We start from the raw sequence: 14,416 nt of genomic DNA, 5'->3' as shown, positions 1-14,416 counted from the left end.
AGCCTAATATACATGTCTTTTTGTTTTGTTTTGTTTATATACTTGGTTATTTCTATGGTCATTGCTCTGCTACATTTAATGCTTAATGAATTACGGTAATTTGAAAATAATCTCTACCTCCCTGGCACTAATATTTCTTTTATTATAACATGATTTACTAAATTTGTTTAGTGTAATTCCTTATGCAAGTTATGTAGATGGATCATGTCTGTATTAGGTAAGTAGGATATTGAACCAGTTTACAGAAATGAAATATTATTAAATTTAGTATTTTAGACAACTTTCAATGGTTTGCAAAGATTGACTGTTTAGAAGACTTGCTGATCTGCTGTGTTGAGTTTTCCCTCTGAATCATTTGGTTTATAGCTTCTTGCTTTTTGGCCATATAATACAACATTTTGAATTTATGTGTAAGTGTGTGGCATCGACCAATTCTTTCTCTTTTTTTTTTGAGATGGAGTCTCGCTTTGCCACCCAGGCTGGAGTGCAGTGACTGCAACTTCTGCCTCCTGGGTCAAGCAATTCTCTGCCTCTGCCTCCTGAGTAGCTGGGATTACAGGTGCCTGCTACCACTCCTGGCTAATTTTTTTGTATTTTTTCAGTAGAGATGGAGTTTCACCAAGTTGGCTTGGCTAGTCTCAAACTCCTGACCTCATGATCCACCCACCTCAGCCTCCCAAAGTGTTGGGATTACAGGCGTGAACCACCATGCCTGGCCGACCAATTCTTTCTTTAGTAGAGCACACTTGCTGTATAAATAAATTTGTGTAATAGGCTTGCAGTCTTTCATATTAAATATATTCTTCCTGGATACATGTTACAAAGCCATGGTTCTGGGAACTTCTTTAACAACTCCTTTTTCCCCCTCTATCCTTTTAGGATTTTCCTGTTGAACTGATCATAATTGGAATAGCTTTACTACTTCTACAGACTCCAGCAAGTCAGCAGAAGCCAATCTTAAATCTAGGTAAATAAAAATACAGTCACTAGAGTAAAATGTAGATATAACATGAGTATTGACAGGATTCACTTGAACTATGTATCATGCTATCCTGTGTATTTTGAGTTTCCATCTGTAATTTTTAAAATTATAAAATAGAATTTTTTTCTTGTCTAATTAGGTGTTACCTTGTGCAAGCTTTGAAATAACATAATTTACCAAGTATCTCGGCTGCATGTTAGAAGGTTATAATCTAACCTTATATAGTAGTAACATTCAGGAATATAGTGAATGGCATATCACCTTACTGAGCATTGTACAGCAAAATGGAAAGCTTTAGTATAACATCCTTGAAAGAAAAGTGTTTCGTAGTTGTAGTTATTTTAAAACACTCCATACCTTTACTATTCAAAATGTGCTACATTGAACAGAATTTAACTTATGGTTATTGCTTTAATCTAGCTAGAACAAATGAAAGATAATATTCTTTTGACAGTCCAGTATTGATTTAAAGAAAAGTGAAGGAGGGGGCCAAGAGAGGCAAAAATGTTCTAGTTAAGAAGAATGTGGTAAAGAAGCTAGTTGCCCTATCTGGCAGATTGGTAAACAAGTCATACTTTTAAAATGTGGCTTTTACATTGGTGTTGCCTCACTTTACTTGGTCTGATCCAAAATAATCCACATAACAATGAGAACTCTAAATTATGCTGTGTAGTGCCAGTATATGTTAATATATTGCCATTCTTATTTTTAAAAAGTACATGAGAGGCCAGGCGTGGTGGCTCATGCCTGTAATCCCAGCACTTTGGGAGGCTGAGGTGGGTGGATCACCTGAGGTCAGGAGTTCGAGACCAAGCCTGGCTGATATGGTGAAACCCTGTTTCTACTAAAAATACAAAAAAAATTAGCTGGGCGTGGTGGTGCATGCCTGTAATCCCAGTGATTTGGGAGGCTGAGGCAAGAGAATCACCTGAACCTGGGAGGCAAAGGTTGTAGTGTGCCAAGATCATGCCATTGCACTCCAGCTTGGGCAACAAGAGCGAAACTCTGTCTCAAAAAAAAAAAAAAAAAAGAAAAGAAAAGAAAAAGTGTGTGAGATAAATACTTATTGTATAGCTCATTCTTCTGGGCATTTTAATTCATGATTTTGGGAGTGAATTGCTCTTTCACCTACAGCGTGTCTTGGAAATGGCTTTAGCACATGGAGGGGATCCTTGCCTCCTAGGCTTTGATTCCTACCCTGCATTTGGCCACTGGCTTTATGTTTACTTATGCCTTCCCTCCACAGTCTGATCCCGTTTTTGCCTTTTTCTTATAGCAGTGCACGTGGGATCTTCCCATAGGTATAATTTACCAGTGCTGGTACTTCTGACAGCTGTAGTTTTATTTTTTAAAACAGCTTTATTGAGGTGTAATTTATGTACCATAAAATTCAGAATAAAGTGTTTTCTAGTAAATTTATAGATTTGTGCAACCAGCACCACTATTTAGTTTTAGAATATTTCCATCATCCGCCCAAAATTTCTTGTGACCATTTGTAGTTAATCCTCATTTTCACCCTCAGCCCCAGAGAAACACTAATCTGCGTTTTGTCTCTATAGATTTGCCTTTTCTAGACATTTCATATGAATGGATTTTGTTTTTTGACAAAAAAATTCTAAAGCCTCCGAAAACTACATTTCAAATTCTGAAGCTATGTTCTTATATTGTGGTTCATGTGTAAGAGAAAGATAATACAATATCAAACACTCAATACTTTCATTATTTGCTGGTTAGCAGACTTTTTCTTTGTCTCGTAAACCAACATCTCTGACTTAAAGTTACCTTAGAGTGAATAAACTGTACTGAGCACTGCTAAGCCAATATGTCTTGTCGGAAAGTAAGGAAGAGCTGTGGGGAAAGAGTATTCAAAGAAATAGGATCACCAAGAGAATATTGATTATTCCAAATTTAAAAGATTTATGTGTATGTTTATTTTTACATTAATGTAATATTACACTGTAATTGTTAACTGTAGCCTTGATTACGAATAGCAATTTATAAAAATGCCTGGAATATTTAGATTTATAATAGAGGCTATTAAAATATTGGTATTATTTTCATTTCCTGTTATATTAAAGATAATGGATTTTTAGTAGAGACGATATCAGAAACAATTATAGATTAAGACCAATATTTAGGCAAGAAAAGTAAATTAGTAGTGTTAGAGTAACAGGTGTTTGTACTTAATATCATGTTAAGGTTTGACCTCCAGATGATGTAAAATAAAATGCTGACAACTCATTGACATGATTCAAGGCTTAAAGAATTATTTTTGCTGTAGTGGGGAAATCAGTAGAATATTTTGATAATGTAACTTTGAAGCCCATGAATAACATCTTTTAGTAAATCAGGGTTAATTACATCACTTTGAAAAAATATTGTGAAAAAAGTATATTTATGCCTTAACTCATTCAGTTAATAGAGACTCTACATGTAACTCAGTTATTGCATAACTGTATGTATCTGATGTGTAAGTTGTTTCCATATTAAAGAACCATTCACTAATTTTTTTTGTTTGTTTGTTGTTGTTATTTTGGTTCTGGACTTTGGGACTTTCACAATCTCCTTCTTAGCAATTACAGCTGAAGGGCAGTCCTGCTTCACTTTGCTGTTTACTTAAGCATCTGCTAATAGGATTCTTAGCTGCATTTGTAAAGGAAGCATGTATGTTGGGCTTGTTATCCACTGATCCAGGAATTCTTGGTCTCTTAGCTCTGTTTGCTGAGGGCAATACTAGCGTCTCAGAGGATATTAAGGACAAATGTTGAATTGTGTTTTTAAAAAAATTTATATTGACCTAAAAGAGTATCATCAATTTTTCAGTTACATACATTAACAGCTTATTCTATATAATTGTTTCTTTATACTCCTTTTATTTCATCTTAGGATAAAATTTATCATCCTAGTTATGTGTCTGACCCAGTTGTAAAAGGGAAGAAAACTTTCTTGCTTATCACTCTTAAGCAAAATTGCATTTTGTTTGACTGTGGTATTAATTTTTAAAAATGTGCGTTATTATTTTGATGAATAGCTTTGAAGCTCCTCTCTGTCACTGAGGATCAGAAAATCCCAAAGTCCTCTCTGCTGTTAGTGATGCCAATTCTGCAGATACTATCTTCTACTGCCTTGGAAGACTGTATATCTATGGATGAAGAAGGTCCCTCTAGGCAGCAGTTGGCTCTAAACCTTTTGGAAATGATACAGCAGGAATGTTACAGAGATGACCACCAAAAGGTAATGAATCTATCCTTGTTTCTCTTAAATAAAGTGTCGATGTGGAATTTAGGTATACAGATAATCTTGCCTCCTGATGAAGCATCTGTTTGTTATCAGACTTTATCTTCAGTCAGGTAATGCTGTTGGAGATCTTAACATATTCTTCTGGACTATAAGAAGGGATAGTAGTCCTGTCGTGAAATAAGTTTGGAAATGCTGTATCTTTTCTTCTTTGAAAATCCAGTGCACAATACTAGTTAAAGATCCTGAAGGGTTCTTCAGAAAAGGAACTAATTCTATTTAACCTGATGCTTCTCTAATATATTTTAACATGGAATCATTTTTTAAAATTATACTGTTAGTTAAGTATAGCATATTGCTAGATCTGGGATAATCCAAGGTGGGAAATAGTCCTCAAATGCCTGAAACTTCTGATATCAGTAAGAACTAAAACTTCCTTATTTAATATGGTACCTCTTGCCATATTCCCTGGCATAATGACTCTCGATGTCCCCAGTGTATGCCCCTATTCTGCTGCCTCCAACTGGAAGACAACAGGCCTGCCACATCCCTTTTCCAATCCTGCCTTCCTCCTTCTGCTTTTTCAGTCTCACTTTTCCTGTTACAGTAATGTACAAGTATTGTCATGGTTTGGATATTGGTTGGGTTCTAGGCCTAGATTTGCCAGACTTTTTTTGTTATGATATTTGAGTTTTGCCTTTATCAAAATGAAGCATTATTTTCCAACTCCTCTCATGGGGATGAAATGAGGATTGAATAAGATGAAGCTGGCAAAGCATCTTAAATCTCCATGAAGAGACGCACTATGTAAATACAAACTAGAGTGATGGTTGTGGCTTCATCTGCAAAAGCAGAGATACCTCTTATGTTAAATGCTCCAGCAGCACAAATCCAGTCATTATTATTTCTTGTTTGAGCATGTAGCAGAAACTGACTAATAATTATAGGCAAATTGAATGTATACTACAGCTTCCTAAATCCTAATTGTTTGGCTAAAACTTTAAAACTTGAAACAGGTATTTGATTTGAATTAAGAGAGAGAAGTTCTTGCATCAGCCCTAATAGGAGTACAAAATCTGACAAAAAAAAATTCTAGTAGCTTTTTTACTTTACCTCTTGGTTTGCCCATATAGAACAATGATTGGATCTTGAATGGGAGTGGGGGCAGGGCAAGAGTTCTATTCCTTTAAATCACACGTGTTATTTACTGAGGATCACCCCAACTCTAATACATAAGTACTTCGTTTACTATTTGCTCAGATGTGTGTGAATCTTATTCATCAACACTAATATCTGGACTTTCTCTTTAGCAGCTGGTAAAGGGGAGGGGCAGAATTACTATTAGGGCTATAAATATCTTATAGCCCTTATGATACTGTGCTGCTTTAAGGAGGCTTTCAGTAGATATATGATCACTGTTTTAAAAAAATTAAGCCATATTTTACTGTTGGCTTTTTTTTCCTGCTCCTATCTGGAACTTTACATTCCAATCACACTTATGAATTTAACATGCCCCAAACTCTTCAAGTCTCTTCCTGAATCTTTGCTTTTGTACAGAATGCTGTTTTATGTCATCTGCCTGAACTATTCATTCTTCAAGACTCAGCCAAATATTCTCAGCCTCCTCCCCAAGTCAAGATTATTTGACTATTCGATTTTTTTTTTTTTTGAGACGGAGTCTCACTCTGCTGCCTAGGCTGGAGTGCAGTGGTGTGATCTTGGCTATTAAATGTGATATTTAAAACTACCTATTACATTCTTCCCAGGCAAAATTAAATAAATAAATAAATATTAAAAAAAATAAAAAAAATTTGAACACTAATTGTAAATTCTAAGGGGCTTGAAACATTCTGCTTCCTCCTTGTTCCCCTCCACTCCCACAAGAGAACGTGGGGAATAAAAGAGAGACTGCATCAGTGTATGAGTCAGATTCCAGTCAGGAAAGAGAAAACACACTGGCAATTTGAACAAGGAAAACTTAATGCAAATAATTATTAGTAAGAGGTGTTTAGTTATAAAAACTTATAAAAAAAGCGTCTAAGGAATATTACAGTAGTACATGTAGGGAGCAGCTACTACCTCTAAGCTAAGACCAAGGCAGAGTTCCCAAGGAAGGAACTAAAAAGGTCTCCCCAGACAACACTGAGAGACCTGGTAGGAGAGAATGTGGAGAAGGCCTACTGGGTGATATAGTCTGCTGGGGTGCCATAGGCTAGAACTGGTCCACAGGAAACCACTTGTCGTGGTGTGAGCAGGCTGGAATTGGCTGAGCTGGTCCACTGGAAGCCACCTCTGGGATATCCTGCATGTCCCTAGCAGCCGTGGTAGGAGAAATCAAAGAAGCACACAGGAACCTGAAGAGAAGCCCCTTCTTCCTTTCCTTGCATTGTCTCTCCTGTGCTCTCTATTGACAAGGTCTAATATTAGACCAGAGGGCAAAGGAGAAATGCTGAAAAGGCACAACTGTAGGATCATATAGACAAAGAAGGGTGGGTGTGGAGCTGAGAGTTAACACATTGAGTAACTGGCTCAGGAAGTAAGACAGAATTGGAAAAGTTTTTTTTGGAGGGGAGTAAGGGTGGATGGGTGAGATGAAGTGGAAAAGAAGACTTAAAAGTTAAATTCTTGTAGTTGTACAGGAGGCAAAATTAATCTCTATGGAACTGTTTTAGTCAGCAGAACAACTTAGAGGCAGCGTGACTGAGCTGGGGTCTACCATGTGTTTATTCATTCTTATGTATGTTTTTAAAAATTAAATATGGTACTTTTGGGTCTTTGGTAATAAAGCTTTGCCAAGTAGATTTTATTTGAAATTGCTTTGAAGTAGTATAAAGGAAGCAGAATATTTGTTTCTTAAAAATCATAAAATTTGCAAGGAATTGTCCTTGTCCTACTTATAGCTAAAGTTAACATTTATTGAACATGTGCGGTATGCTAGGAGTTATTATGTGGGCCAACTCATATTTCTTACAATAACTATGAAATAAGTATCTTTTCTTTTTTTTTAAATCTATTTCCAGCTGTGTGGCCTTGGACTAGTGACAATCTCTGTGGTATCTGGGCCCTGGTAAAGTGGGTAACAAAACGCCACCTTCATGGGGTTGTTTATTGAGCACTTCATATGTGCAGGCTTCGTTTTAAGCACTTTGGCTTGTACTAACCAATTTGATTTTGTCTCACACTCTTTGAAGTAGGTAAAATTATTGATCTCATTCTACCCAAGAGTTACCTGAGGCATAAAGAAGGTAAATAACTTACTGTCATGCAGTGGGAACCCAATTCTTTTTTAATAGCTTTATTGAAATGTAATTCACATATGCCCTTCACTCATTTAAAGTGTACAATTCAATGACTTTTAGTATATTCACAGCATTATATATTCATTACCACAATCAACTTTAGAACATTTTTATTTTTATTACCCTAAGAAACCCCTGCACTAGTAGTCATCACTCCCTAATTCCCCCATTTTTTCCTCATCCTTCAGGCTAGGCAGTCTCTAATCTGCTCACTGTCTCTGTATGGATTTGCCTATTCTGGACATTTCCTTCAAATATAATCATACAATATGTGGTCCTTTGTGAGTGGCTTTTTTCACTTAGTATAATGTCTTCAAGGTTTGTCCATGTTGTAGCATGTGCCATGTAGCAGTGCCTCATTTTCTCTTAGAGCTGACTAATGTTCCATTGTATGGATACCTTATATTTACTTTCCTGTTCTTTTGTTGATGAATTTTTGGCTCTTTTCCATTTTTTGGCTCTAGTGCTGCTATAACCATTCATGTATCAGTTTTTGTGTGGACAAATGTTTTCATTTCTCTCGAGTAGATACTGAGGAGTAGAATTGCTAGATAAGGTGATTACTCTATGTTTCACTGTTGGGGGGAATGGACAGATTGTTTTCCAAAGGGGCTGCACTATTCTACATTCCCACCAGCAGTGTATGAGGGCTCCAATTTCTCCCCGTCCTCGCCAACTGTTGTTACTATCGTTTTGATTTAGCCATCCTAGTAGGTGTAAAGTGATATTTCATTGTGGTTTTGTTTTGCATTTCACTGATGGTATTCTTAAAATACTTATTTTACAAGCTAGGAAACTGAGATTAGAGAAGTTAATTTGTCTGGATTACGCAGGTAGTGAAGGGTAGAGTTGGAGTTCAGATTTTGTTTGATTCTAGAGCCTATATCTTGTTACCAGCACTTTTGTTTTCTTTCTTTGTTTTTTTTTTTTTGGCACAATATTTTATCATCTTTGTGCTGAACTTGGGAGTAAATAACAGTTGTATTTCAGATTTACAGGGAAACAAACTGTGAATTAGTAGTATATTGAAAAAAACTTTTTTTAGACTTCTGGTTGAAACTTAGGAATTAGTCTTAGATGTGCTTCTATCATCATCTTCTGAAAGACGCGGGACTGAGGATGGTGTGTTATCTCTTGGTTATAATAAACCACTCCCAAATCTCTCAACTCATGTCTAGAGTCTTCATCGTGGTCTTCATAGTGCTAGAGTCTTCATAGTGCTTGACTGGTGAGTGAGTGATATCCTCTAGCAAAAATCTATCTTACTTTTAAGGGTCTATAAGTTTGAGTTCCTATACCCACTCTCTACTTTTGTTAAGCCTGTTTTAGTCACTATTATAGATTAATGCCATTCTTTACAGTTAATGAAAATCAATATTGTTCACAATTTCTTTTTCAGACCTATTTTGACAACGAAGTACTATCAGATGTCTTATTGTTACTACTTAATGTACCTGCACATTTTTATTAAATGTTTTTTAAAATAAAGGTTCTCAGTTATTTTATACCTATAAAAGATGTCTTACAACCACCCAGTATTTATTTAAATGTATTTTTCTGTGATTTATTTTTTATTGGTATATAATTCATGTAACATAAACCTTTTATTTTTAAACACCTACTTTCTCCTCTAAAAGCAAAGCTTACTAGCACTTTCACTGGTCCTCCCTCAGGCTATGGGGCCAGGATTTGGTAGCTGGTGCTGAGAGAAAACTCTTGATTGCATCCTTGCCCTGGGACTGTGCCAGTGGCAGCTGTCACTCAATGGGACAATTTCTCCTGCTGCTCTAACCTTAGGCAAACAAACAAACTAACTTAAGAGCCTAAACCTGGACATAACAGTTCAAGTAACCTAGGATTGCTTTCTGTTTCATTGTTTCCTCTTACATGTCCCTGTTATATTGTTGCTTTTACTCAACTTGTGGTTCATGGTAATTTCCAAATTATATTTATTTGCATGAGTTTTATTTTTCTCTTCTGAAGATGACAGCAATACTATTTCCCTTTATTTTGCAACTTCAGGCACTGTGCTAGGTGTTTTATAGATATTACAACCTAAGCAGGAAAGTAGTCGTTTCTTAAATTTTACAAATGAGTAAAGTAAGGCTTAGAAAAATTGCGTCATGGCTGATAGCTGGTATGGCTGTGCTGAAGTCCTGGCCCTTTAAATTTTATGGTGTTTGTCATTAGTCTAAAAAACTTGGCCATGGTTGTTAATGAATTCCTTCTTCTTGGGAAAAAAAAATATTCTTAGAGAGCTGGACCTATATAAATTTAGATATTATTTAATTTTTAAAATTTGTAATTTTCTTGAAATAGTAGTATATTCAAATGGTTCAGACAGTAGAAAATTGCATATAATGAATGCTGCCTTCTTGCCTTTGATTCCAGCTGTCCAGTTCTCACTCTCCAAAACAGAAGATGATTTAGTGGTTACTAATTTCTTCTGTATTTGTCCACATACTTTTCTTTGCATATGCAAACAACTACAAGTATATTTTCTTTTTCTCCTCACTCTCTTTGAAAAAAAAATCGATAGCACTCCAGTCGTAGTATCTGTATCTTATATTTTCACTTGGGGGAATCTTTTTATATCAATACAGTGAGAGCTTCCTCATTTGTTTTTACTGTGACATTTAATTGTCAAAGGCATTTCATATCTACTCTTAGATATATGCTCAAGAAAATTGAATACTTATAACCTCACAAAAACTTTTACAGGAGTGTTCATAGCATCATTATTCGTTAGAGCCAAAATGTGGAAACAACCCAAATATCCATCAATTGATAATGGATAAACAAAATATGGTGTATCCATACAATGGAATATTATTTGGCAATAAAAAGAAATGAATTATTGATACAAGTAACAACATGGATGAACCTTGAAAACATGCTAAGTGAAAGAAGCTGGTCACAAAGGGCCACATATTACGTGTTTCCTATTTGAAATGGCCAGTATAGAACCAGAGTAGAGTAGTGGTTGCCAAGGGCTGGAGGTGGGGTTGGGGGAATAAGGAGTGACTATCAATGGGTATGGGATTTTTGTGTGGGTTGATGAAAATGTTCTAAAATTAGATAGTGATGATGGTTACACAGTTCTAGAAATGAATTGCTAAAATCTAATAAGTCATAAACTTTTAAAGGGTGCCTTTTATAGTATGCAAATTATATCTCAATAAAGCTGTTATTTAAAAATTTTATAAAGCTTAACTTTTACTTTCCATCCTTTCAATTGTTATCCTGATTCATATAAGTCAGCCTCTATTGACCAGACAGTTATAATCTAGAGATTTCTAATCTGTCACAAAGCACTCTACATGATTTGAATTACTTTATTAGCAAGCAGTGTCTAATGATTCTTTAACGTCTGTGACTTCTCCTGAGTTGTTTATTTACAGAGCTCACCTTGGCTACCCTCTGGCCCTGTCTGCACTACTTTATTTCTGCGAGGAGCCATTTCTCAGATTAATTTAGGATAATATCATCTCTGGGTATTGTTTCAGCTTAGAGCTGTCAGGCCATTTCCTATTGCACGAGTTACAATTATTAATGAATTCCCAGGCTCCAGCTGAACCAACTTTGTTCCTATCAACGTACTGTCTGTTACAGAAATGAATTGTCCTCAGTCCAAGTCTGCCATCTGCCCCAAACTGCTTCTGCGTAGGGCCTGGAGCTGGGCAAATACAGTATTTTTTTTTTTTTTTTAATCTTTCTTCTCATTGGTGAATACTTTTTTAGTGATAATAGCTTTTTCCAAACACAGTTGCCTCTGGATCTTGTATATTGATTCGTATTTTCTGCCTTAATGGGGAATGAATGGTAAATATGAGGGAAAGTTGTGATAAAACTCTTCTAGAGTTCCATCTAACAACTCTTTTCTCTTTGTGTAATCCTATTACCTCAATTATGTGCAGAGAAGATTTTGGCAGTAATTCAATTTGTATTCATATTTTGGAAGGAGTGATATCTTACAATGAAATATACGAATGCCAAAAATATATTTCTGACAAATATATTTATCTCACTTATTTATGCCTCTCTTGTCTTTATTTTTCAGCTCTCCTACAAGCTCGCGTGCCCTGTAACCAGTATGTATGGTTCAATATTTACAGCCTGGACGATTCTTGAAGTAATGAGAGACTCGTCTGCTGCAAATGACTGGTTGGCTTCAGTAGAGTCATTGCTTCCTATTACTACTGTGATCCCTGTGCCTGCTTTTCTTCTGCTGGCTCACCTCCTTGTTGAAGACAAAGGACAGAATCTTCACCAAATACTGAAGGTCACTACAGAATTAGCCCAAGCAGATTCCTCCCAGGTAAAGCAAGAGAATGATGGAACAATAATGAGAAGAAAGCTTAATCATTGGAATTGTAGATGATTCCTGCTTTGTGGATTATTTGCAGCAGAGTTTTAAATTATGGGTTGATGATTCTTTTTTTTTTTTTTTTTTTTTTTGCTATCTTTATCCTTCCATTTTTTTCTTCTTTTTCCTTACTCTGAGTTGATGTATACTTAATGATGCAAACATGTTTTAAATGAAAGCATACTTTGTAAGGAAATCTGCACATGGTGCTATTCTGGTTCTTCCAATTTTTTGGTGGATTTGCTCTTTTGTAATGCTTTTGCCAACTCTTGGAACCTATTCCAAGATACATATCCATTAGTTCTAATGTTGATCATTTAAAGTGGACACAGATTAATCAATTCAGGATAAGGGAGCCTATACAATAGACATTAATATCTTTTTAACTTCTTGCAGTTTGATACTATCTTTATTGAGTCATTTAATAAGCTAAAAAATATGGACTCTTTGCTATGTATATGGTACAGATCTGCATGCTAGGATATGAGGGTAAACAATTTTTCTTCCTATCTGCACAGAACTTAGGATATAATGAGAAAGCAGTCAGGTGTTAATAAGACTTCTTTCCCCAGCCTTTTACACTAACCACATATTTAGCATAATAACCTGTGACTTTCTTTTTCTCCAATTGATAGAATCTCTAGAATGCATTTCCTATAAAGGAAATGTTTTCTAACCAAGTAGTTTTGACATTTTTGTTATCCTCTGTTTATTAGTATCTGTGCTTGGGTTTCTTTTCAAGAATGATGAAGAAACCTTCCGTCTCCCAATGGAAAAGTGATGTGTTCCTAGAGGAAAAACTTTGATGGTAGAAAAGGGGTAAATGTGTTTATTTGAGATATGAAGTTAAGTGAGTGCAGTGGCTTATGCCTGTAAGCCCAGCACTTTGGAAGGCTGAGGTGGGCGGATCACTTGAGGTCAAGAGTTTGAGACCAGCCTGGCCAACATGGCAAAACCTTGTTTCTACTAAAATACAAAAGTTAGTCGGGTGCAGTGAAGTGTACCTGTAATCCCAGCTACTCAGGAGGCTTAGGCAGGTGAATTGCTTGAACTCAGGAGGTGGAGGTTGCAGTGAGCCGAGATCATGCCAGTGCACTTCAGCCTGGGACTCTGTCTCAAAGGAAAAACAAACAAACAAACAAAAAAAACAAAAAAATACAGATAATGAAGTTAATGTATTTGGAATTCCTTTTTATCCTCAAATTGTTGTACTCATTCCTTTTTGTTGTGTAAACAACTGCTGATATCTCACAAAAAGTTTTCACTCTGACCTCATCTGTTCTGATTCTGCAAGTGGATTTGTAATGTACTCAAAATACTTTTGTTTTATGGTGTATGCATAGTGTGAATCAGTTTAACTTGCTTTCTGCTTTATCTCTCCTTATATTTTCTATAGTGATCCTAATTCTAACCAATGTTTTCTTTCAGTGTTGACACTTGGTAGGATAATTGCTAGAATAGTTAATGCAGATAATGCCTGGAGATTATCTAAAGAAGGATTCCTTTGAAGTTATACAGTGGGTTACCTTGTTCTGTCTATACCACTGATATAAAACATATATTGCATCTATCTATACACACACACAGGAAATTTGATCAAGCATGATCAAATTCTATAAGTAACAGAAACCCATCTTAAACTGCCCTAAAACGTTTTTTCCCCTTTATTTTTAGTTCACAATTAACAATTGTACATACTTATGGAATACAGAGTGATATTTTGATATATGTATAAAATCTGCAGTGATCAAATCAGGGTAATTAATAATAGTATATCCATCACCTTAAATGTTTATCATTTTTGTGTGTACATGTTGGAAACATTCAAAATCCTTTCTTCTAGTTTTTGTTACCTCTAGTGTTTAGGACATTCATGGTCTGGACAGTATTTTCAAGCTACGGTTTCTTTCCTCTGTGAATTTGCTGGAAGCCCAAAGCCTTATAAGCTTATATTCAAAATTCAAAAGGAAGAGAGAAGTAAAGAATGCTCAGATTGGCCTTGCTTAGGTCATGTGTTTACATTGGACCAACCATCATGATGGGATAATGGGGCACTTTACTTGGCCATCCTGGGTAGAATAGAAGTAGGTGAAGTATCAGGTCCTAAAATTGTTTCTGCCATCAGGTTCATGTGGAATGGGGTGAGATGGTCCCCCAAAGGAAGAATAGATAGTGTACTGGTCATAGAAGTGGGAATGTGCTGAATGTGCTGAATAGGCAAAAAATGTAAAGCAGAACTTCTCAGTTTGTCTTTTGGGGGACACTGAAATGTGGTATATGTGGTAGGTGTGCTGAGATATTATCCCCTCTCAGCATTCTGGCAGCCAGTTAGTTGTCTTAGCTCAGGCTGCCTGAAGTCTCTGGCAGCCTCTGGCCACCTGGTGTGTAGAAGCCTTATAGGATGCTTCATAGTATCTGATAAATATTTGTAGAGGGAATACCTGATGAAAGATTATATTGTTTTGGAAATCAAGGCTATTTGTTTGTGGTTTTAAGACCTGAGAAAATGTGTTTTCCTCCTACTTTTCTATC

At 35.9% G+C, this 14,416-nt stretch overlaps 1 protein-coding gene and 1 non-coding gene across 6 annotated transcripts in view; both read left to right on the top strand.

Moving 5' to 3' along the window:
- The window catches only part of FOCAD (focadhesin), a 318,797-nt gene that overhangs the window by 96,999 nt on the left and 207,382 nt on the right, over positions 1–14,416 (top strand). For all 5 annotated transcript variants that reach the window (XR_012424668.1, XM_065530469.2, XM_065530470.2 and 2 more), the window contains 3 exons: positions 880–967; positions 4,014–4,216; positions 11,579–11,836. Coding sequence is in view for 4 of the 5 variants with exons in the window: in XM_065530469.2 (XP_065386541.1) it covers positions 880–967; positions 4,014–4,216; positions 11,579–11,836 (549 nt within the window). In the remaining variant the exon portion in view is untranslated. The remainder of the gene's footprint in view (positions 1–879; positions 968–4,013; positions 4,217–11,578; positions 11,837–14,416) is intronic.
- On the top strand, positions 9,165–9,293 carry LOC123569275 (small nucleolar RNA SNORA30/SNORA37 family). The gene has a single exon (XR_006692914.1). It is a non-coding gene; the product is annotated as a small nucleolar RNA SNORA30/SNORA37 family (small nucleolar RNA).

Source organism: Macaca fascicularis, chromosome 15, assembly GCF_037993035.2.
Source record: "Macaca fascicularis isolate 582-1 chromosome 15, T2T-MFA8v1.1".
NCBI lineage: Eukaryota > Metazoa > Chordata > Mammalia > Primates > Cercopithecidae > Macaca > Macaca fascicularis.
Note: the sequence above shows the minus strand (reverse complement) of the source record. Positions and strands in the feature narration are given on the sequence as shown.